The 24,437-nt window shown below is 45.7% G+C and overlaps 1 protein-coding gene across 2 annotated transcripts; it reads left to right on the forward strand.

Annotated features, from left to right (window-relative positions):
- The first annotated feature begins 9,748 nt into the window (after nt 1-9,748).
- Nucleotides 9,749-21,225, forward strand: ZIC3 (Zic family zinc finger 3). 2 transcript variants are annotated; one of them, XM_012782491.3, is made up of 3 exons: nt 9,749-11,375; nt 12,512-12,675; nt 20,656-21,225. In XM_012782491.3, the coding sequence occupies exons 1-3, from the start codon at nt 10,316-10,318 to the stop codon at nt 20,803-20,805; spliced, it is 1,374 nt and encodes a 457-aa protein (XP_012637945.1). In that variant the 5' UTR covers nt 9,749-10,315; the 3' UTR covers nt 20,806-21,225. The 2 variants fall into 2 exon arrangements, with proteins under 2 accessions (XP_012637945.1, XP_012637944.1); XM_012782490.3 differs by lacking the exon at nt 20,656-21,225 and adding an exon at nt 13,480-15,347 and having other exon boundaries at nt 10,195-11,375.
- The last annotated feature ends 3,212 nt before the right edge of the window (nt 21,226-24,437 follow it).

The following is a 24,437-nucleotide window of genomic DNA, read 5'->3' on the forward strand; positions in this document are numbered from 1 at the left end:
CCCTGAAGCCTAAACCAAATTGCATGATACCTGGACAGTTGGGTTGTTTGCCACCATCTGGAAATTAAGAGGCATTAGGTTCCCCTCACCAGTCCTGGGGAGTAGACCTACGGTGGGAGGAGGGACAGCAAAGGAAGTATTTCTGGGGAACAATTCCAAGGAGCTGGAATGCTTCCCACCCCCATCCTCTTCTCTTTTCTTCTAGAAAGGAGTGGATCCTTACAGAAAGCTCTGGATACAGGGCTATATCTGCTGAGATGGAAAGAAGTAGAATCAGAATAGCCTTTTTCTTCAGGAAGCTCCACCCCTCACTGTCCTGTGGTGGAAATTTTGTTCTGCAACAGCAGAAGTTCAGCTCTTTAATTGAAATAAAATAAATGGTTCCAGGCTCAGGAGCAAAGCATTTCTTCAACAGAAGCCCTTGATGTCTTCTACTTCAGATCAGGCTAAGGGGCAGTTTCTAGAAAGTAGGGAGAGTGAAGCAGAAATTGAAGGTGAGGTCTTTTTTTCATGGGAAAATCTGGTGCATAAAGGGAACAGATAGGGTTAGCAGTCTGGAGTGGAGACCCCAAGTTTATTCTGAGAACACATCTAGTAAGAGCATCTTCAGACCTGGATGATGATGCCAGTGCCAAGAATGTAAGCCTGGGAAAGCTGCAGGGTGGGAGCAAAGAAGCTCCAGATATTGGCTAACGTTAGCTTAGTGGTTTCCTCATTAGAATCACCTGAGAAGTTTCAAAAATAGTGATATGACACCTCTCCCTAGACCAAGTGAGTCATAAGCTCTGGGGTTGGTCTGGGCATCTGAATATTTCAAAGATCCCAGGAGATTCCAATGTGGAGCCAGGGATTTCTGGCTCCACTCGATTGTTTCTGGAACAGAAGGCAGGCAACCTCTCTCTCTCTCAAATTGAGGGGTAAAATGTGGAATTTAATAGCAAAAACTAGAGAATGCAATATAACTCTCTAATTCAGAACTACAAAAGTAACAGATCATGTGGGAGCTAGAGCTTTTAAGTGTGTGCATCAAGAAAATGGGCCCCCTTCTACTTGTAGGGGGCTTATAGAAACTTGGGAGAATGGGCAAGCATATACAGATGCCATAGTGGTTACCGGCTATATAAATCACCAAGAACTCCAGTTTGTGTCAGTAGGCACTGGAGGCTCCCTTGACTCCAAAAAAACACTTAGAGGGTAAAACCACTTTAGGAAGGAGAAAGAGCTAAGAGGTAAGAATTAGTGAGCTTTTCTAAAGTAGGAAAGGCATATTAAAATGACGGAGGGAGAGGGGTCTTCTGGAATGATTGTGAGGCCACTCAGCTGCTGACAGGTTCAGCTCTAGGAACTAGTACTGAGGGAGTGGGGGAAAGGGCATTCTAGGCTGTGTTTTTTCCTCTTTTCATTTACTAGGTAGATAGATAAGAAGAACCTCCATGAAGGAATGTGCGATTGGGGTGGGGAGCAGGGGAGGAGGAGAATGGATGTCTGCTGATAAAATCCACTTCACTCTGCAATTGGTCCTTTGGGAAACTTGACCTTTAGCCCTGGATGGCTGCAGAGGGGCCTCTGCACAGCCAGTGTGGACATAAGTGTGTGCATTGAGGTCAGGAGTACAGGGCTGGACAGAGGGAATACAGGCTCTGAGAACTCCACCTGTTGAACACCCCGAAGGCCCATAGGGTATTCTCATTGAAATCATGCTCCTCTGGCCTTGAAGACAGCCCTGTTAAAGTGAAAGAGGGACCAAGGGGTGGCAAGGTGAGGAGGATTTTGCAGGACAGGTCAGTATGGAACTTGAACTCTAAGAGACAAAGGGAAGGGGGCCTCCGGTTCACACAGCCTGAGCAAAATAGGAAAGGATGCACAGGACAGACTTTGGCCTCGGGTCCTTTTGAGGTGGCAGAAGGATCAGTCCAATGCACTGGACTTGGAGGCCTGCAATGCATGAATCTCAAGGTCCCCAGTGCACTGGTCCTCAATGTCTGCAGTGTACCAGGTTTCATGATGGTAGACACATAGGGCTTCTCTCACGGGGCTAGGGCAGTCACAGGTGCAATTGGTCACTGTTTGGGAACCATGTCCACTTGTCAGCCCAGTGGTAACAATCTACCCAGGGCAACTTCAGGGCCTCATGAAGAGAAAGGACATACCCACTGAGCCAGAACAGAAATTTGGCCCCAGCCTATGTCAGGCATTTAGGTCCACCCTGTCCTCAAATTGATTTTCCCACAAATGGAGCCTTTGGAAAACCCTGGGTGTAGGAAGTGCTCCTTGTTCCACCTCCCTTGGCAAGTGCTATAAGGTCAGGCCACATTTGGGGAAGAGAGAGCTCCTTTGGTGTGACAATTTAAACCAGGCATCCTCAAACTACGGCTCGCGGGCCACATGCGGGTGTTTTTGCCCGTTTGCTTTTTTACTTCAAAATAAGATATGTGCAGTGAGCACAGGAATTTGTTCATAGTTTTTTTTAAACTATATTCCAGCCCTTCAGTGGTCTGAGGGACAGTGAACTGGCTCTCTGTTTAAAAAGTTTGAGGACCACTGATTTAAACCATCTAGAGTAGACCATACTCCTGAAAGTAGAGTTGCCAGATAAGATACACGATGTCCTATGAAATTCAAATTTCCTATAAAGAGTGAATAAATTTTAGTATAAGTATCTCCCATGCAATATTTGGAACATACTTAAACTAAAAAAAAAATCACTGTTCACTTGAAATTCATATTTAACAGTGTGCCCTGGGTTTTTAAATATGCCAAGTTTGGCAACTCTGCCTGCGGAATGGCTACTAGGGTCTGGAAGAACTGTTCGCCAGCCTGGACCAGGCTTAAAAGATGAAGTGTAATCTACCAAGGCTGAGTCTGAGGAGCAAGAGTTGAAGGGGTGGAGGGACCCAGTCTTAAAGAAAGCCCCTTCCTGATGGGGGGGCCAAAGGGGGAGAGAAGAGGAAAGAAGTGAAAAAGATACCTAAGAGGACAAGCTAAGCCAGCAGCTGGCAAGCTGGGTTGTTGGGAACACCCCAGAATGTTTATGCTAACATCTTTATAGTTTAAAGGGGCAGGGAACCTAAAACTCTTGCCCAAGTCTACCACCTGACAGCATTTGTTCATGGGAGAAAGGGAGGGGAGTATTGCTGGGAGAGAAAGAGAAGAGGGATGAACTTCCAGGCCCTCACTGAGGAGGCACAGTTGAGTTGGGAGAGGGGTGACCTCTCCATTCCTCTAAGCCTCCCAAACCTAGGGAATTGGGGTCACTTCCCTTGGGCTTCCTGAAGGTAGGCCTTACTTAGCCTGGACTCACATGCCTTGCTTGCTTTGGCAGTAGTGGTTGCCCCTCAGGGCTCAGTCACGCAGAAACGGTCAATAAACTATGTATCTGTAGCCAAAGAAGAAAGACAATAAAACCACCCTCAGGGTCAGAGGTCATCTAGTCACTGATTGAGATATTCACAACTCTTTTTCCTCTCTTCTCTCTTCTCATCTCCTCTTTCTCCTGAGGGCTCCTTCTCCCTAGACTACTTTTTGCCTTTCTCCCTAGCCAAAATAATCCCCAGAAATAATTGAGGTGTGCACCTGAAAAAAAAGATCACATCATATGCAAAATTAAGCTTGAAAAATCAGAGGGCGATGTTGGATAAAACCTACTAGTTAAGAATACCTAGCGTCTGCTGAGACTATAGTCCCTCTCCTAGTTCAGGGATTGGCAAACTTTTCCCATAAAGGGCAAGATAGAAAATATTTCAGGCTTTTCAAGCCATATTCAGTCTCTGTAGCATATTTTTCTCCCCCTCCCCTCCTCTTCTCTTCCTCCTTCTTTTTCTACTTCTAAACCTTTAAAGATATTTTAAAAACCATTTTTGGCTTCTGGAGCCATACAAATACAACAGGCTATAGGCCAAATCTGGCCTGTAGTTTGCAGGCTATAGTTTGCTATTCACGTCCAAATCTGAAGTTAGTCTAATTTTCCCCCACTCTATGTTGTTGGAGGTGGGAGGAGGAAAGGGAGGCTCCATGCTTTGTTTTGATGTGAAAGCCCTTTCCCCCAGTCCCCCCACTAGGAAAGGAATAGATGAGTGGCTCCAAATCAAGTGCAAAAACAACAGCCAATTTGATTTTTACCAAATACCATTCCTGAGTTATATGAATTTCCTTGGGAGTGAAGACAGTATTTTTTCTTTAGGGGGCAAGAACACTCCCTCTCAGCTTGAGCAAAAGAAAAGATAATTCAGGTTATGCAGCCTCTGCTCATAAGTAAGAAGGAGAGGAAGGAGATGAAATGGTGGAATAGGCCTGGGGAAATGAAGCTTGGTGACAAATGGATGGTGGGGGCTGCAGACCTAGGCAATCAAGGATGAGAGTCACTGACAAAAGATATGATGGAGTCCAGAGATACCTTTCCTATCACCTTGGGGGTAGAATTCTATCTCAAACATGAGTGGGGAACCTGTGACCTTCTGATTTCAAGATTGTTCTTTTTTAAGCTCCAAAAGAGGCAAGAAAAGCTTTATCTTTCTCTGTTGCACCCCTTTTAATAAAAGGATTTGCTCTGTAAAATTTGGATTCAGTCAAAAGGCCAAAGTCAAGGATTCAGAAGGCCACAGGTTCCCCACCCTTGAAAGACTTCTTTCTATTTGCCTTTGAGCTGAGATAATTTACATTTTAGAACCAGTGGAGTATTTGGCACCTAGCAGGAACCTGGGGTCCTGGTTAAATGTGTGTTCCAGAAAGTCAGGCAAACTTGGCACCCCAAATCCATTCTCCTTCCCCCATCTCTTCAGGTCTCTGAGGAAGGACTTGTAAACATAAATCAAATGTGTCATTGTGTATCTCTGCCTCTGTCTGGCTCTCCTTCACCCCTTGCTTGGGCACTCCCTGCTTACAAGGTGCTCTTATTTAGAAGGGTGGAGTCCTCTTTCAATGTGACTTGCCCTCCTGGCATCTGGAGCCACTGCTAGTGTACCTTAGAGCCTGGAGACCAGCAGCTGGACACCTCCAGAGTGGTAAAGGTACCCTATGGTGGCAGGACCTAAGGGAACAAAGCGCATCATGAGCCTTGCACCCAGATTCACCCTCTGAGCACTGCCAACTGCCAAGAGTTTCATTCCATTCTCTGTATTTCAGGGGCACCCTTCATAATCTCAAACTGGATTCTGATAGCTCCGGTTCAACTCCCTGACTGCTTTCTGCAAGTTCAGCCCTATTTACTTCAGCCTGTGTCTCTGAAGTTCAAGTATATATATCTGTCTGCACAGACCTGATTGACAAGCACAATGAAAATGTCTCATTCCTGTCTGGTTTGCATTTCATTACATTGGGCAACAATATGCCTTGGATTGCAGAGGACAAAGGCAAAACAGATTTGTCAAAAGGGTTGATTAACTATATCTATTTGTTCGTTCTCTATTTAATTTTAAGGGTATTTAGGGCTTATAAAATATGTGTTGAATGATGGGACCGTGGTGAAAATTCTGATGTGGCCAATAAAATCTGGAGCTCAGCAAGCGGTTGGTGAATGTGTCTGCAGGTCCCGAGATCGATAGTTCAGCTCAGCCCCTGAAGCCAATTAAGAGCTTTATCTTAGCATAAAAATAAAGAGGAGTTAAAAATGCATTCTTTCCCCAGCTTTCTTCTCCCTACATTTTTTATTGCCATTTGTAGTTTTCTTTTAAAAAGATCTGGGACTCTGAAGAGAGGGTGGGGATTTATGTAAAGAAAGTGTCGTTTACCAGGAAAAAAAAATTCAAATAATGGTGAGTTTCAAGGACATGTTTCAACGAGAAACACTTTGTGCTCCACTAGGGAGAGGCAGGGGCACTAAATCCAGCGTCTTGGAATAATTCTCTTCCTGGATTCAAAGATTCATTTATTGAAATAAATCAGGAAGCATTGGCAGAACGGAAATCCGCTTGCTGGGTTTAAAGGGTCTTTAACATGTTGCGAGTGTTAGATTGCAAGTCTTTTCTAAATACAAAACAGAAGAAAAGCCCGCAGTGTTTCCCTTGGACTTAAAGAAAATTACTAGGTCTTCGAATTAGTATAATTTCATGTCCACCACAGAAAATGTGTTTAGAAAGAAATCCTGCACGATAACACAATGTGCTGTACATGTTTTGTTTCTCAGGAGGCTGGAAAGAAGGGAAAAGTGCTGTGGAACGGGGCTCTGGGTTGAGGGAGAATCCAGTCCTACCCTACTTACTGCCCATCAGGACCTTCTGTTTCCCTCCTGCTTCTCCAAGATGGATCTTAAAAATCAGGCTCAAAAGCCTTGCTGGTTTGGAAATGATCCGTTTCTCTGGTTTTATTTATTGCTTTAGATTTGGGCATAAAAAATAAATGTTTTTCCTGTTTACTGTTTGAACTCAGTGTGAGGGAAAGGATCCCATTATATTTCCTATCCATATAGACGTGGATATTTAGACCGGACCACATACAACTGGGGCACGAATAAGAGAGATTTATTGGTTAATTTATGCTGCTTAATACACATGTAAACCCCAGTAAGCCAAAGCTGCCGGGGGAGCCTCAGTTATAGTGTAAAATAAGAACCACCACCCCTGGGTTCTAGTTGTCTTTCCCTGCCCAGAGCTGTGACTCCTTTCTCCACCTGAAAAACGGAAAAAAAAAAAAAAAACAAAACAAAACAAACAAACAAAAAAAAAAACGAAACGAGAGCTCTCTCCTGTCTCGCCCCAGGCTGTGTGCCCGTAAAACTTTTCTCCGCTTCGCTCTCCTCCTTTCACCTCTGCCCTGCTCTCAGACTCAGTACCCCAAAGTGCCCTGTCGCTCGAAGTTGTTCCCAGAGTCTCCTCCAAAATCCAAGTTTCGGGAGAGGGGAGGCTGTGAATCATCAGAAAAACTTCGCTTTTCTCCCCTCAGTAGTGATTTGCTTTGTTTTCAAATGCAGTAACTAGCTTTATCTGGAAAGATTTTGCTTTCTATCCTGTTTTAAGGGTCAGGGTTTCCCCTCTCAAAGTAAGGAAACCCCCACCTAAACCAGCCAAAAGAGAATTCGAAATGGCCTGACTCTGCGTTGTTGTCCACAAAGCCCCCAGACTCGTCCTTTTGAGGGCATCTCGGAACCCTGCGCCCCACCGAGTGACGACACCCACACACTCGGGATGGGCCTGGCTGCCCCAGGAAGGGCGTCAGCGCCCTGGGTTTTGGCCAGGCAGAATCGCCTCAGGTCTGCCCCTTAACAAGCATCCCCCCCACCTCCCCACTTCTCGGTTGATGATCTAATTGAATTATGCCTTTTTGTTCCAGGGACTACAGAGCACGTGCTGGAGGCAATTAATTATCGGAATGTGGCCATATCAAAACGGACACTGGGCACCGGGTAGGTCAGCCGCAGCAACATCCCCCTGCTCTGGGCTTGAGACCTCTCCCCAACTTAGGGCCACGCAAGACTCCCCCGGCCGCCCCCCTTCTGCAGTCCCTCGGCGGGTTGTGCGCCCTGATTCCCAATCGCACAAGGCCCTCGGTTCTCGGGGTACCTGGCGGGACTCGCTGGAAACTCTCGCACCAGTGCTGGCCGGCCCAGAGCTCCACAGCCGCCCCACCCCGTCCCCAAGCCTGGAGAACGGTTCTCCGTTCTCTCTCGGACCCGCTTTGAGAGGAAATCCAAACTTTTTCAAACCAGTCACTTGCCCAGGGGCAGTGGGGGTTGGTGGAAGTCAAAGAGAGGTAGAGCAAAGGCAGGAAATAAAGGGGACAGTAAAAAGAAAGGGGGAAAAGAAAAAAAAGCAATCCTCCCTTTATGTAAACCTGACTCCAGGGAATTCATTTGCATGATTTAAGCACATTTGTTCTCTGACCACCACCAGCCTCCCCCCCCTCCGCGAAGCGCACACACACACACACACACACACACACACCTCGCAAAGAAATCCTCTGCTGAGCCACAGTGAAACCATTCTGGGAGAGTCTATTTTCGGTAGATACAATAATTTAAGTCAACAGTGAACTCACCTTCCAATCTGGGGAGAGAACTCTGGATGTGGAGGGAGAATTGGGGCGAGTTTGATGGGAGGGAGTGACTACGGTAAGATGTGCTACCGGCAGAGTTTTGCCCCAGCAAACTGGCAAAGAAAGGTGAAGTGTTGGCTGGGCTAGGCAGATTGGGGGGCAGGAAGTGAAAGGCTGCAGTTATAAAGCGCTGCTTGAGGCGGTCTCTCCTGGCGCCTCTGAACTTGATCAGATGTTCTGTTTCCTACAGAGAGATGGCGGCCACGATGGGAGGCTGCCTCAAGGCTCAGACTTTGGGGCTTGGCCGGGCTTGGGATGTGACAATCACGGCCATTTTTTTCTTTGCCTTTTCATTCCACTCTCACTTTCCTGCATTCTTTGCAAATGCCTTGCAGGACAAAAAAAAAAATGAGCCGATTTATAGCCTTGTCTGAACCTGGTCATTATGTCCAGAAAGATTTGCACCAGACAGAAGGAGGGGGGGCCCCGGGGGGGGGGGAGAATCCCACACATGCCCCTGGAAAGTAAATCCTTAACGGGTAAGCAGTCCCTGAGGTCACTACATGTTTCTCCGAATAGTACAAGAAAGCAAAACCTTGGCTGTTGAGAGGGAAGAAAATTTCCATGTCACAGTCCCCACTCATCCCCCCCACACTTTTGCATTTGAAAATGTTGAGAATTCAAAGCTGATTAACCCAGTGATTTGGAAATGACGCTGATACTGTGTCTAGTGTGTTGTATGCTTGTTTTGTGTACAGGAGCCAAATGTATTCTGCACATTTTTACTATTTGTTCATATGTTTGTTGTTATGTGCATGTGTTTACTTTCTTGTGCTTGTGTGCTTGTGTTTACTATTGTGCGTTGTTACTGTGTCCTGTGCTTATTCTGTTGTGTGTTTAGTGTGTCTTATGTGGTGTGCTTGTATTTACTGTGTTATGTGCATGTTTCCTGCTTGTACTCATTTTTTATTGCATTGTGTATGTTTGTTATGTTGTGTCTGATGTGTCATGGGGGGGGGCAGCAGCGAGTACAACCGCTACTCACAAACTAAAGGGTCAACACTTGGTTCCGAAGGAAGTAAGGAAGACTACCTCTAATTGTAATCGTTTCTTCTTATTTGGGCCTCCGATGGCTGCCGGCAGCTCGGGACACAGACAGTGAGCTGGCCCGGCCTGGGTCCGGGGTCTTTGGGCCAGTGGTGTGTGGGGTGGACGCAGTGGTTGGGCCAGGAGGGTGGAACCGCTGCACTCTCCACAGGATGTGAGCCTTGAGGCTGCAGAGGGAACGTGTTCTCAAGGTGGCGAGGCAGCGGGGGACCAAGCGGGACTGGACGTCGAGCGCCGCGCCTCCTCCGTCGGCGCGGCGGTGGGACCGATCCTCGCGGGGCAAAGAGTTTCTTTGGCCAAAGCGGGTAAAGAGCGCGCGCGCGGTGCTCTGTCGCTTAGGGCTAGGGGGAGGCCTGAGAGAGGCCCGGCTCTGCCCCAGCGCTCACCGGTTGGAGCCTGGCCCCAGTTCCCCGCAGCCTCATAAACCCCGCAGAGCCCACTCGCGGCCGCCTGGCCGCTGCCGCCTCACCTGCCAGGCGCCCGGCTGCTGCCCAATCAGCGGCGGTCGCTCGGCCGCGGCTGCCATGTTCCCCGCTCCGCGCTGCCAATCAGTGTGGTGGCGGCCAATGGGCGGCCGGGCCGGGGGTCAGGTGACCACGGGCCAGCTGGCTCCCCATTGGCGCACGCCGCGCGGCCTCCTGCTCGGTTTATGTGCGAGGAGTGAGTGATTGACTTTATCAGTCCAAGGACATTACTCTGGAGGCGAAGAGGCTGGGATTTGCCCGGCGAGCGGCGAGGACCGAGCCTGCCTACTGCCCGCTGTCCGCCCACCGGCCGCTAGCCGGTTCCGCCACTGGGGCAGCCCAGACGGGAGGCCGGTACCCAGGGAGCCTCCTGGCCCCGGGGTTCCGTGATCTCGGGGAGAGGAGGGGTGCCCGAGACTGGATTGGCAAACTCCGCCCTCCACTTATTATTTTGCTTATTTTTCTTTGTGCGCGGCTGTTAGTTTGTTAAACCAGATCTAGTCCCAGAGTCTTTTCTCCTCCTTTCTCCACCCTCCTCCTGCCCCCCTCCCCCTGTCCTACCCCCTCCTCTCCTGGTTCTTCCCCTCCTCCCTCCTATCCCTCTGCAGGAGATACTCGCAGTGACGGAAAGTTGCAGCCCCTGGTAGCGCCTTGGGGGTCGCCCGGCAGTGTCCAACCGCCCGCACCCCTCTCCGACTGACTGCTGCACTTCGGAGATCTCCTTCGCCCGTACCGTCTCTCACTTCAGCCGGATCGCTAGTGCCCAGAACGCCCCACCCATGACGATGCTCCTGGACGGAGGCCCGCAGTTCCCCGGGCTGGGAGTGGGCAGCTTCGGCGCGCCGCGCCACCACGAGATGCCCAACCGGGAGCCGGCGGGCATGGGGCTGAATCCCTTCGGGGACTCAACCCACGCCGCCGCCGCCGCCGCCGCCGCCGCCGCCTTCAAGCTGAGCCCGGCTGCGGCGCACGATCTGTCTTCGGGCCAGAGCTCGGCGTTCACGCCGCAGGGTTCTGGCTACGCCAACACCCTGGGCCACCATCACCACCACCATCATCATCATCACCACGCCACCCAGGTGCCCAGCTACGGCGGCGCTGCCTCTGCCGCCTTCAACTCCACGCGCGACTTTCTGTTCCGTCAGCGCGGCTCTGGGCTTAGCGAGGCGACCTCGGGTGGCGGGCAGCACGGGCTCTTCGCTGGCTCGGCCAGCAGCCTACACGCTCCAGCTGGCATTCCCGAGCCCCCCGGCTACTTGCTCTTTCCCGGGCTGCATGAGCAGGGCGCCGGGCACCCGTCGCCCACAGGGCACGTGGACAACAACCAGGTCCACTTGGGCCTGCGTGGGGAGCTGTTCGGCCGTGCTGACCCATACCGTCCAGTGGCCAGCCCGCGCACGGACCCCTACGCGGCTGGCGCGCAGTTTCCTAACTACAGCCCCATGAACATGAACATGGGCGTGAACGTGGCAGCCCATCATGGGCCCGGCGCCTTCTTCCGTTACATGCGGCAGCCCATTAAGCAGGAGCTGTCGTGCAAGTGGATCGACGAGGCTCAGCTGAGCCGGCCCAAGAAGAGCTGCGACCGGACCTTCAGCACCATGCACGAGCTGGTGACGCATGTCACCATGGAGCATGTGGGGGGCCCAGAGCAGAACAACCACGTCTGCTATTGGGAGGAGTGCCCCCGCGAGGGCAAGTCCTTCAAGGCGAAGTACAAACTGGTCAACCACATCCGAGTGCACACGGGCGAGAAGCCCTTCCCATGCCCCTTCCCGGGCTGCGGGAAGATCTTTGCCCGCTCTGAGAACCTCAAGATCCACAAGAGGACCCACACAGGTAAGAGGGAAGGCAGGAGGGCGCGGGGTTTACTGGCGGCACCCAGCCACACAGAGGACTTGCAGCGCGAGGGAGAGGGGTGGAGGCCAAGGAGAAGAGGGGCGGCGCCCCGCCAAGGCCGTTCGGAAAAGAAGCGCTGTCAGTGCCCCTCCACTGCTAGCCCTCCCCGCCCCGCGGCGCTTTTGCCCAGTTGTAACTTCCCTGGCAGACGGCTCTGCGGTCTCAGGAACTAATTGGGACCTTCTCGCGCCCAGGAACAAACTGGCGCCGCCTCTTTTTGTCTCCCTTTCTGGGTTACTATGAAGGGATTCCGAATGTGTAGAGAGCGTATTGCTTATGAGCAACTTAGCTCTCGGCACACATTCGATGAAGGCAACCATAGAAATGCTAATGAAAACTAACTTTCGGTTACTTCCGCTCTTTTTTACACTTGATTGGCACATCTCCTAATTAAATGACTGATACTTTTGTCAAACTATTTTTATTTGGAGTTCCAGGTTCAATTCAGTCCTCTAGGAGGAACGCTAAAGTAGAAAAGGCACCACAGTTTCGTGGCTTGTTCAGAACATCTTGTAAAACTGTCTGGAGCCCCTGGATTTATATAGTTTTTTTCTTCTCGAACATTTAGTACGACTACCCAGGCTTTTCTGGGCTTAGCAAAACAACTGCATTTGAAAGAGGCAAATTAAAAGGTACAAAGAAGGAGCTGAACGGGATTGTCCTGTCCCTGGCCCATTGTCCCACCGGACTCCGTTACATCGCCTGGTGGTGGTTACTTCGCCAAGGTGGTGGCGGAACGTGGCCGCCCGTTGGGATCCCTAGGCTAGGTGGGGTGGAACCACAACTTACAGGAAACTTCAGAGGAGCCCGGGGCTTTCGCGTTCTGTGAGAACAAAGGGATGGTCAGGTTCTGGGCCGGTCCTGCCCCACCCGCGCCCTGGACCGCTACTCCCAAACCCAGCGGGCTCAACCAACGCTCTTGATTTCTCTCCAGGGAAAAGAGATGCCGCAGAAGCCCCCTGATGGCGCTCCCTCTCCGGGAAGACCGCTGGGTACTTAATCTTTCTCTGCTTGGCCCTGGGAAGCTCCCAGCCCTGACTGTATTTCTCCTCCCTGTGCATTTTTGCCTTTTGCAGGTGAGAAACCTTTCAAATGTGAATTTGAAGGCTGTGACAGACGCTTTGCCAACAGCAGCGACCGCAAGAAGCACATGCATGTGCACACTTCGGACAAGCCCTATATCTGCAAAGTGTGCGACAAGTCCTACACGCACCCGAGCTCCCTGCGCAAACACATGAAGGTAATTACCTCTTTATTAGCGGTCGGCGGTTTGTAAACACTCGGCCCGACGCCGGGCCGCGGAACGGAAGCGCCCGCGCTGCCAACCCTCTATCCTCCACGTTAAATCCGATTTGCTCCAGCAGTGACACCTTGAACCCATTTTGGGGACCCGGAGGGGGTGGAGGGAGAGAGCAGAATTGGGAGGAGGAGGGAGTGGAGGGAACAATCCGTTGTTTACTTGGAAGCTCTAGCTGAGCTCGCCAGGGTTTGAAGCTGCAGTGGCCTCCTCTTCCCAGCTCAGCCAGCGGTGGGAACCGAGAGTGGCGGTGCCGAACCCAGGGGTGGGTGGTTCATTTGCTCTTCGGCTTCCAAGAAAACAATAGGGCCGAGGAACGCTGTCTGATTGCCACCCACTTGTCTGGGACTTCACAGCGCTCAGGGCCCCTGTGTTACCCTTCTCTGTACTTGCTTTCCCAAGCCAAAAACGGGCTTGATGAAACCTGGGCCCGGAGTATTTTATAGGGCCCCGCAGCGTAATTGGTTACCCCACTCCATCCACGGAGAAAGTATTTTAGAAGGGGCATAACTAAAACGGGGTGCTTTATTCCTTTTCCGTAATGCCAGTCTTAGGACCAAAGATGGTTTTTGGCGAACATTTCTGGGTTTTCTAGACATCGGTAATATGGATTTTTTTTTAAGTAGCATTTCCCTTTTAAGTGGGTTACTGGGCGGTCTTGCTCTTACAGTGCTCGAAATCTCTTGTTTTGCTTGAACATTGCCAGTTGGAATTATATTCATTATAATATATACATGTTAATTTTAGGTTCATGAATCTCAAGGGTCAGATTCCTCCCCTGCTGCCAGTTCAGGCTATGAATCTTCCACTCCACCCGCTATAGCTTCTGCAAACAGTAAAGATACCACTAAAACCCCTTCTGCAGTTCAAACTAGCACCAGCCACAACCCTGGACTTCCTCCTAATTTTAACGAATGGTACGTCTGAGGACAAACACAAACACACACCCTGTTAACCATAGAATGGACCAAATGCTTTCTAAAAAGAAAACTGAGACCAATCAGATGGAAATGGAGTTTTAAGGCAAGAGGCCATATATAGGGCTACATCTTGTTAATTGCAATTGCCCAGGAAGGTTTTGGGCAAGATCCAAAAGTAGCCATGCCCTTTTCTCAGGAGTAGAAAATTTGTTTTGGCATTTGAAGGATTTTTTACAAAATCTTTTCACTGCGTTCTCTTCCCCTTCCTCTTGCTCTCTGCACACCCCATTCCTAAACTCCTGCAATTCATTTTAACACTTGTCCTGTTTCTTGAGAGGAAGTTATAGAAGGCTTGTTGTTGGTGGTGATGTTAAACTGATGGAAATTCTTTTTCGCCTTAGTGGTGATTGTTTAAACTCTCACAGTCTTAAACCGTGCCAAAGTCCTGTTATGTCTTGAACTTTTCCTCAACGCATTACACTTGTGAATGTATTTTTGTCTAATGGGGTCGAAACTGTTGTTCAGTATTTTTTCAGGCTGAGGATGTGATGTTACTCTACACAGATTGTGACGTTTAGTATACAGTTGCCTTTTGTAATAACTTTTTTTTTGTAAATACATATCCATGGATGCCATATTTATCGTTTGTAATTTAATTATTGCTACAAGTGCCGGGAACTGAACAATATTTATGGATAAATGTTTTCTAACAAATTCTGTACAGCTTTTGATTATAACTGCTTTAGCATTAAAAATTTATTGTTTTGAAAGAAGAACACAATTTACAATTTTTGAACCACTGACTCCTTTCTCTTGTTTTGTAACAGCCTTCTACAAAGAGGAGATGTGAGCAAATTAAATCTTGTTTGTCGGTATTTATAACTCACTCAGATCCCTTTTTTAATTGTTAAATTATTTTTCTATTGCAGTATAAATTCCTTACAGTGTCAGTTTCCATCTGGGAAGACCCTCCTTTCTTTATCTCTATCTCAGATGGTTGTTTAACTGCGAGTTTAAATGTGTTTGTCCTGGATTTTCGGCATGCAAATCAAATATTACTGATCAATTCAGTTAGTGGCCATGACATCTCAATCTTGTACTTCAAAGACTGAGAAGCTGGATTTAATCATCCTTGCCCTACATATATAAACATAAGGTAACCTAATGAATTTTATGTCCCTTAGTTCTTTATTACCTTACGTAAAAATGAAAATTGTGGCAGGATGCATGTTTGTCTGTTCTATCTAGAGATCACCCATATACCTACATATGTTTGTATCTATGACTTATCTAATCTGCCTATCAAATCTATCTAGCTATCTATATATTTTCAAAAGATAGCATATGTTTCAAACAGCGGTGATGACTAAGGCCAGCTGAGCAGTGCTTACTTATGGTTAAAGTGTTTCTTAAAAGAACCGTAGTCCATTCACAATTTTGGAAGGCAAAAGCTGATTGGTTTGCTGTATATAGTTCAATTCATAATTATCACAATTATCCATAACATTTATATAGTGGTGTAATAACTGCAGCAGTTCTGAAATGATACTATGGAAAGAAACATTTGCAAAATATGTATTTTTAAAGTTCATGATTTGTAGGCAAAGATGTTAAGAGCATTGTTTCCATTAAAATCAATAACAATGAAAAATGGTTGTTTGCTTTGTGATAAAATGTTAACAATCCATTTAATCTTCAGTGAAGCAATTCTTTGGACAAACAGTTATTTTACAATGGTTATATGGAAAAGAAAGTGATTACTATTTTGGGGGAGGGTTGGAGTGGGTAGAGTATTGAGACTTTTTTTTATTAGGATGCTGTTTATTATTGAGAGCTCAATCTCTGCATGAGTAACAGAAAGGTGGAGATAAGGAATTGTAAAGTATTTAGAAATGTAATGAATAGGCTTAAGTATCTCCTTCTCTTTAAGGGGCAATGCTCTGGGTTTTTTGGTGGCAGTCAATTTGGTAATATATATAATCATTTTCAATTCTAGAATTTTGTTTATTGTTCTTTTTGAAGAAATAAAGTCTTGGCACATCTTATTTATGTTATAACATTTTTGTATTTGGTGCCTGATTTTTTCATGTTCAAATAAATCAACTTAAAATTGAAATGTTTAGAGAATTTCTGATGATTAAAAGAAACTTTGATTCCCTGAATATAGTTGAAGCAATCTGTTTTAAGTTATCTACTGATCTTTGTCAACAGATAATTAATTATTGACAGTTTCTAATTGCAAATTGCTTTGGAGGTAATTTTTTGTTAGTGGAGAATAATGGGGTCTTTTGTACTTTACTCCACCATTTTTCAAGCCTGAATGCCATAAACAGAGATTGGGATGACTACATATGTGATGAGCAGGTAACCTGGTCGGTCTACCACTCCCAACCCAAACATTCCAATCTTGACCTTGACATTGAGGATGCTGGACCAATTCCTATTTCATGATTTTTCCTTCACCTCAGACCAGAGACCATTTTAAATGTTCCACAAGTTTTCAGAAAGTGTATATTCCTAAGACTGGTTTTTAAATGTATTCCATTAAGTCTAAATAGGTGTTTTTCTTCTGAAATATGCAGTGAACTTCCACAATTTACTATTTTCTCCATGAGTTCCCTCCCTCACCCCCAACCTAACCTAACCTTAAATGAAAGTGAAGTGATGGGTTAGGTGTAAGATTCATTCAAAAACTTGTTTCCCTCTGAATGAAATGTATTAAATATCTCCTTCGGAGACAAAGAAGAGCTTGATCTTTTCTTAGTGACTTGAAATTATTTTACAGTAAAATTTTACAAGAAAGTGTTGTGTCCTAGGAGGGGAAGATTAATAACAGTGATAACCTATATTAAGAGAATATAAAAGCTTTGCCTTTTTACATGATTCCCTCTAGTTTGAGTGTAGCATTGTATTTTTCAAAATTATGTCCTCTGTCCTTTGTCATTTGTGGCAAAGACAACTATTCGTTTTGGTAGAAAACTTCACAGATTTTCTAAGGATAATCTGGCTCTGTGAGTGCACATTTATATTCTTAAATTTTCAGTAAATATCCTTAGAGAATAAACACCCCCCGCAAAAAACAAAAAACAAAACAAAAAAAACCCAAATCATAAACGCTCAAGCCTGAAGGCTTGAGCTAGGCTCTTAGTAATTTACTTGTTATTTTCCTTCTTGCACCTGGGAAGACCTTTCTTAAAAGTCCATTATGTTTTTCAAAATGGGTGCCTTACCATAAGAAGATTACCAATGCTAGTTAGTGAAAGGGGAGGTGGCTATTTCCACGCAAGACAGAAGTCTGGCCTTCATCCAGTTTGGAAGGTTAAAATCAGAGTCCAGGCTAAACAGGGCAGTTGGTTTCAGCTACTAAAAAGGTTGCAGCAGGGACTTCAGCTCACAAAGCCTCCCAGGAAAGTTGGTGTGTTCAGGACTTCCTTGCTCCTCCCCCTTCTCCCCTTCTGATGTCGCTTTGCCTCTTCGCCCTAGCTCCCTCTGCCCCTTCTAAAAAAAACTCCCCCCAAACAAATGAGAAAAATCTAAGGGCCCCTTAAAACATACGTTTCTGAAAGACTAGACACCAGCGTGTCCATCTCCTGAAGAGTGGGTTCTGGCACCTACGCTGATTTTCTCTCACAGGCATCTGGACCTCGAGTCCCAAATCTCCAGTAGAGTTTTGGCCAGGGGTGAGGCCAGGCTTTTCGGAAGTTGGGGCTCCATCTGGGCTGTCCTCAGGCCCCTCATCGGGGAGCCCAGGGTCCCTATCCGCACAGCAAGTTCTGGTCAGGGCTCCAGCAGGGGGGAGGGGGGAGGGGACCTCATTTCCTAGGGTCAATTCTCTTGCGGTCTCTGCCCGCTGACCCTTTGACCTCCACCTACAGGGCCCTTGGCGGCCGTAAGCTGGCGGTCGCCCGGGCTCCGAGGACGCTTCGCGCCCCATCGCCTCCCGGCCTCATTAGGCCGGCGGGGCTGTAAAGCAGGAATCAGCCGCTGCCTAATCCGGACCTGGGGTCAATACGAGCCCAAACAATGGTGAGCTCCGAAGGCCACTGCGTAGCGCTGGCCGCAAACTTTGTGTTCAATTCATTTTTCTAAAGCGGTGCGGGTGGAGGGGGTGGGGAGGGAGGTACTCCTCCACCAGAAGGCCGCTAGCGGCTCCCAGGGCTCATCAGCGAACGTCCTCTCTTTGGGGCCTCTGGCCTCTTCACATCGCTTGGAATGGAGGGGCGACGAGGCCTGGGGCCTGGTTGGCGGCCCGCGCGGGGGCCCAAGGGCCGGCCCAAAGGGGGCCGCCCCCGTGCCGGGAACAGACTTTGAAGTTGGTTTTTAGCGCGCACGTGTGAGAGCCTGGCCAGGGCCAGAGCAGGGACCCGCTGGGAGGAAAGAGGAGGCTCCGGCCGGGGCCCCAACCCCTCCCCCGCTCCCCATGGCTCCGGCCTTTTCAAGCCGCGGCCTGGGAGCCCCGCAGGCCTTCCCCCCAGCCCCGCTCCCGCGCCACGCCGCGCGCAGGCGCACACCCCGCAGCCGTCGAGTCAGATTTTGCTGCGAGGGGTGGGGGAGTAGAGTTGAAAGAAGCTTTGCAGTGCCTGGCCTCAGCTGAGCTGGCAGGGAGGGGAGGAGAGGGCTGTGGGAAGGGGGGTTGGTTTTGGGGCGGCTCTGGAGTCGTGAACATGGCGGCCGGATGCGAACCCCTGCGGAGCGCAGCAAAGCACAGACTACAGGCTGCGGAACTGTTGTGTGGTTTAAACTCCCTTGTTATTCCTCAGCTCTGAGCGCCTCGCGGGAGAATGTAGGTCGTGGCAGTTGAACGCAAAATTGTTAAAAAACAGAAGCGAAAAAGTTCTTCCCGAGCATTCTCGTGGGAAGTTGGCGTGTCCTTTTGGGGTTTGGGGTTCCAATGGGACTTGACATAAAACCCGCTAGAGGCCCCCTCACACTTCCGACCCAACTTAAAACACTGCCTCCCATGGGTGGGGGCTGCCATTTCCAGTTATCTTGCACCGGTCAGGATTCCACTGCACCTTCGAGTCCCTAAAAATGCCCAAGAGTGGACACCGGCCAGGACAGCGGAGGAGCCTGTGGGGAGGGAAACATGTAGGCACCATTTCCAAATAAAATGCCTGGGCTTGTCAACAGACAGGTGTCATTGCGAGTTAGAACCCTGCTTGTTGCCCAGGCCCCGTTTTCTGCATATCTCACTTAAACGCGAGCCTATGAAAATTGGCACTCTCATAGCTTTTGTGTGTGCCATAACAGCTGGTGGTCTTACGTAGAGGAAAAGAAAGGCCACAATCCCAAAATTTTTATTCAGCTTTTGCTTAACTGCCTTAATGCTGGCGTGTGAAAGAACTCCTGGTAGCTCTGGGATCTCGTGCTTGTGTTTTCTTGACTGAAAAATGTTGCTGATTCTCCTTCAGACGTGTCTTTTGTGACAACAACAACAACAAAAGTGAGATAAAATAGTTATTGACCCCCAGATCCTCTAGGAAAATAAGCGGCACAAGCTCTTCCAGGTTGCGTCTTCGTGGAGACCAACGGCCAAACGAAAAGACAGCCCTCTTCGGGTTGCTCAGTGTCAAGCATTTTGGCTCCTGAAAGTGTGGGGCAGTTCCCATGGGCCACCTTGGGAAGGGCCCCAGGTGGGTGGGCAGGTCATTAGCAAGGCTGGCCCAGATCTGGGGGGAAATCTGCAAAACAGTGCCTTTATCTGCAGAGAACAATTGATGGGGTAGTCTTTCCTGCTTTTCAGTGCACAAAGAAGACGGCTTTGGAGCAAGAATTTGGAATATGCATTTAAGTTGTGCTTTGCATTGGAAACCCCTGGGCAATTAAAATAAGCATGCCCTGTAATATTTTCTGTCCTTTTCTTATGTGTGATTCCTGCAAGTCAAAGGTGGCTGGAGCCTCTCCAGCAGTTTGAACACCTATTTTGAAATTGCCACCAAACTCATTTTTTTTTTCCTTGTGGGTGAAGTTTCTTTCTCCGGCTGAGACACTCACCCCTGCCTTCACTGGAATACTATACTGACATCTTTGAAAGATCAAAGGAGGTAGAATGGTGTTTGCTGTATACTTTATTTTTCCCTGCTGTAATTTGAACTCCGAGGTTTGAACTGTTTCCTGATTAAATCTCTTGGTACCAAAAATGTAGAAAATCTAAAGTTCATTAACTTTGAAAAAGTTTTAGCCAATGGTTAGTTAGAGGTTTGTCCCTTTAAGAACTACAGAGCCCAGATCATCTCTTAAATTGACTTTAAAATCAAGCGAAGATGCATTGGTGAACTGTTTCTCCTGGATACCTGCGATGTTCTTTAGGTCATTTGATATGGTAAAACTGGTTGATTTTCATAGGAGTTATGTGAATGGAATTTCTGCAAAACTGGGCAAGCGATAAATTGGTATCGCTCTTATATTTGTTTGAATGACAACTCCAAAGGGCATTGCTTTTCCCACTGAGGTTTGGTTTCTATCATAACTATTGAAATTTATGGCTTGAAAAACACTAAATGTGCAGGAAGTATTTAAAGGGAGGAGTGTTCAGAGCACTTGGACTAATGGTAACTTTTAACACAGGAGCATAAATTCTTTGAATATTAGAGAAACCTGTTTCAGAAAATCCATCGAAACTGAAGAAAATCCATTTATCTAACATTTACAAACCAAGCAATTTTGTATATTTTTAATATGATCACAGTTCAACCTGTTTACAAATATGAATGGAGAGAAATGTAAGTTTCATAGTAACTATAAAAATAGCTTTCACCAGATGGCAAGTTTATAATGTTTGATCTCTAATAGTGTGTGTCTGTTATCTAATGTGCTTTATTAAAATACAAACTTTGTAAAGGCCATTTGAATTTAAGGTGTTAAAAAATAAAAGATTCCATCATGCTTTATCATAAATTAGCATTTAGAACAACATATTCATGTAACATTTTATGACACTTTTTAAAGAGAAAATGTACCCTGTTTTGACCTATCTGCAGTTCACTTTTTGTTTTTTTGCCAGTGTTGTCCTGCTTGGTATCCGGGACAGTCTCTAATTCCTGACGAAGAACTTGATACTGACGTTGGTATGCAGCAGCCAGCCCACCATAACACTACCTATCCTAAATGCAGGGTTAATGCCGAACCTACTGTGCAAGAAATGATTTACTGATGAGGTTTCAAAGAAAACCACATCAATTTGGATGTCTGTTACCTTGAAGTGATCATTTTAAGAGTAGTAGCTTCTTCCCTAGGTATAAAAAGACTATTTTCTTCCTTTGGTGTATTTCTGTGTTGAGCAATCATTTGTGAAATGAAAAAGCAAAAAAGTCCACGCCCCCATTTAGGATTTATAAATGGAAAGATGGAGGTGAAGACTGTCCTAATTCATAACTCCGTACGCATTATCTCATGCATTGTGTTGACCTTGTTGAAAATCTTTTTCAAATATCTGCATTCCACATGTAGAGTTAAAGTGTTTAAAACTAGAAACATGAATGCTTGTTTTGTTAATTTCATATGTTTGTGTTTAAGAAGCAATACCCAGGATCCTTACAATTGTTGTTTGACTTAAATAAAACCATTTAAATTATTTTTGTGATTATTGTTTTATTATAGCGACCACTATAGCCCCTAGATAACCTTGATTAACCTGTTGAGTTGGAACAATTTATATTCTATTCACATTTTTAATGGTGTAGCTGGGCTTTCACTGAGCAATAAACTTGGGTGAAAAAAACACTCCTGAGCAAACCCCAACCAACTGTTTTGAGCTCAGTGTTTTTTCCCAGTGGGGCTCAGGACCAGGTGATGGAGAGGTCAAGAGAATTCAGAGTCATGGATTGATTGGAGTGATTAAAAGGAAAAAATGGAAGTAGGAGTTTGGAGGAAAAAATAGCATTTGAACACCACTTTTTCCATTGATAAATAAAGGGAAAGACAAAGCTGAAGTAGCCTCAAAGGTAAAAAGAGGGCCTCTGTGATATCAGCAGAGGGGGCGTTGCAACATTACATGATATTACATTACATATGTATTATTCAAAGGCCCTGAAGTGGTCTTTGGGGTAGACAACCTTGCAACTATTGATTAGAACACTTAAAGAATCATGGAATATAGGTGTTAGTAAAACACAAGTTGTGATTAATTAACTGTAATGTTAGAAAAGATGAAGACACATCAGAGAAATTCTTTGAACTCCTAATACCTTACTTGATTTCTCATTTTAAATTTAACATCTGTAATCTAATGTAATCTGTGAATGGCCATCATTCTATTTATTTTCCGTGATTATGCCATGATGAAGTATTATAAAATTGCAGCCTGATAGAGTATATTGCTATTGGTTCTTTAGATCCAGCTTTATTAAGATTTCTGGTGAATAGACTGATGATAATGTAATTTTTATGTAGTAGGGAACGTGCTCATCTTCCTCTGAATCCTATTGTTCATTTACATCAAGAATAATAGAATGGGCTAGTCAAGGAAGTCTATGATTCTTTGATTCTCAGCTCCATAACACTTGTCATTTTTGTATCACCCATAACAATATTGGTAAAAAATTTTGTGTTTTTGTTTGTAAGAACAAGAACTGTGTTCTTTCACACAGGCAGTGGAGTATTATAATGGGATTGTTGAAAAAGCCCTTGTAAAGGTAAGCCTCAAAGTTGTGCATGAGCCAGCTGCACTGTAATAATACCTCCTAGGATTGTTCTAAGGACTAAAGAAAATGTCCATAAAAAGCCCGTCACAAAGTAGTCCCTGAACAAATGTTAATTCCTTTCTTTTCTCCTTGCAGGTAGTTATTGTTTTGATGCTTTGGGGTAGTTTCCTATTTTTAGTATTATGGAATGTTTTACTACCAACATATAGTGGTTTGTACTAGGTTGCAAATTAATACAATTTTTGGAAAGTAGGTGGAGATTTGGGGCATGTAAGAAATACTGCATTTCACAAGCATAATCACTAGATCAGGCATATGGGTTTATGATATAGCTATGAATATTTAAATGCATAAAATTAAAATGTTATTAAATGCCTGTTGTTCATTATCTTCCAATGAATACGCTTATTCTTAGGTAAAAATAAGTTGTGTACTTAAAATCTGTAAACAGGGTAATTTAATGGTTTACTTTTAATTGAATAAAATTTTTACTTTAGTCAACAGCTTGATTCTTATATTAAAATTCAGTGACAACTTTACAATGTGAAAGTTGATACATGTAATGAAAAGATTAAATCTTATGTCTTAAATTATTCAGTTTCCCCTCACTAAATTTATGTTAGTATTATGTGGGTATGACTACAGAGTAATGAGACTGATTTTCTTGTGGGGCTTCGAAGCTATCCCTGAAAGCATTTCCCAAGGAGGACTCCTGAAATGTTTTGACCAATGTCAGCATCCTTAGAATAAGTTCATGGACTCCCTAGGTGATGGCTTCACTTAAGATTTAAAAACAAAACAAAACAGACAACAGCCACCAGTCTTATTACTTTACAGCCATGCTTTTGGTTTTATTATGTTTTAAAGGGTACCCTGATTTTATTTTGTGTTAATAAAATAGAGGTTTGACTGAAAGTGTAGAAATGCTCTACTACAGCATTATGAAATTTTGTTTTCAGTTATGGGTCTATTTATACAGTAAAACAAAACAAAACCACCAACACATAACTATTCCCAGATAAGCTGAGTAGGAAGTGTTTCCTTCCCACTGATTTTGGGGATTTGAGGCTTCCCAGAGAAGACATATTGCTGAATGATAATGGCTTTTGCACAGAGGCTTGGGGGACTCTTCTGGTTTATTACCTTTTTGTCTGTCTCTTTCTTCCTGACCCTCTCATATTTACCCTGCCCTATTAGACATGGGAGTCAACCTTGTAAAACTTGTTTTGCACTTTGATTGTTTATTACCAAATAAGAGTAATGTTATATGTGCAATTGCAAAAATGGATTTATCTCTATCTAGTGCAGTGCTGTAGTACCATCCATGGCCAGATGGTCCTACAGGTGAGATCACTACAGAATTCTAAGGGGCAAATCAGCACAGTCTTTTCCCATAGAACAGAGGGTAGAACACCCTTCTATAGTCTCAGAAGTGTTCTGCTTCTGTTGCTGTTTGTTGTACTTTCTTTAGGAAAGAAGCCCCTTTTTAAAAAATCAGGTCATCAGAAACTTCATGGTGAAATGAGGAAAATGATATTGCCAACAATTCCCTCTGTAAATGTCCCAGAGTTAACAATAGAAAACTATTTATGACACAAATAAATAAATGCATTTTAACATCTTTATATAAATCCAGTGCAAGAAATTATTTATAAATGATTCACTACTGTTACCCAGCCATAACTTACAGAGACAAGCTACATTCATATCTCTGCAGCTAATCACCAGCAGAATATGTAATTGGTTGGCCAGCTGGTGCTATTGCTTTGGAGATTTCATTATCATTTACAAAAAGTATTTAGCCACACTAAGATGTGACATCTTATTGGCTGTGGTGATAACTGAAAGCAGAAGGTGTTTCGTTAACTTCTGACCAATGACATATTAAATGAAGATGCTCAGTTGAGCAACATCAGTGATTTCAATTGACTCATCAATCGCCCATTCTAGCTGCTATCATGTTTCACTTTGCTAACAAGCTGATATCCCACATCTGATGCCAACAACTCAGGTCCTTCAAACAAATGACATGTTTGATAAAGAAATCTTTTCAAAATCATTATGCACTTCAGCATTTGTCTTTTCTTCTAGCACAGCATCTGCACATCTGTTCCATCAGGCAACTATTCCTTGATCATTTCTG

This window comes from Microcebus murinus, chromosome X (assembly GCF_040939455.1).
Source record: "Microcebus murinus isolate Inina chromosome X, M.murinus_Inina_mat1.0, whole genome shotgun sequence".
Lineage (NCBI taxonomy): Eukaryota > Metazoa > Chordata > Mammalia > Primates > Cheirogaleidae > Microcebus > Microcebus murinus.

What these genes read in the sequence shown, in the direction of transcription:
- ZIC3 (XM_012782490.3), top strand. Translation starts at nt 10,316, where the DNA reads ATGACGATGCTCCTGGACGGAGGCCCGCAGTTCCCCGGGCTGGGAGTG. An exon ending in CCACAAGAGGACCCACACAG is followed by an intron (nt 11,376 to 12,511) that starts GTAAGAGGGAAG and finishes TGCCTTTTGCAG; the next exon opens with GTGAGAAACCTTTCAAATGT. An exon ending in CCCTGCGCAAACACATGAAG is followed by an intron (nt 12,676 to 13,479) that starts GTAATTACCTCT and finishes TGTTAATTTTAG; the next exon opens with GTTCATGAATCTCAAGGGTC.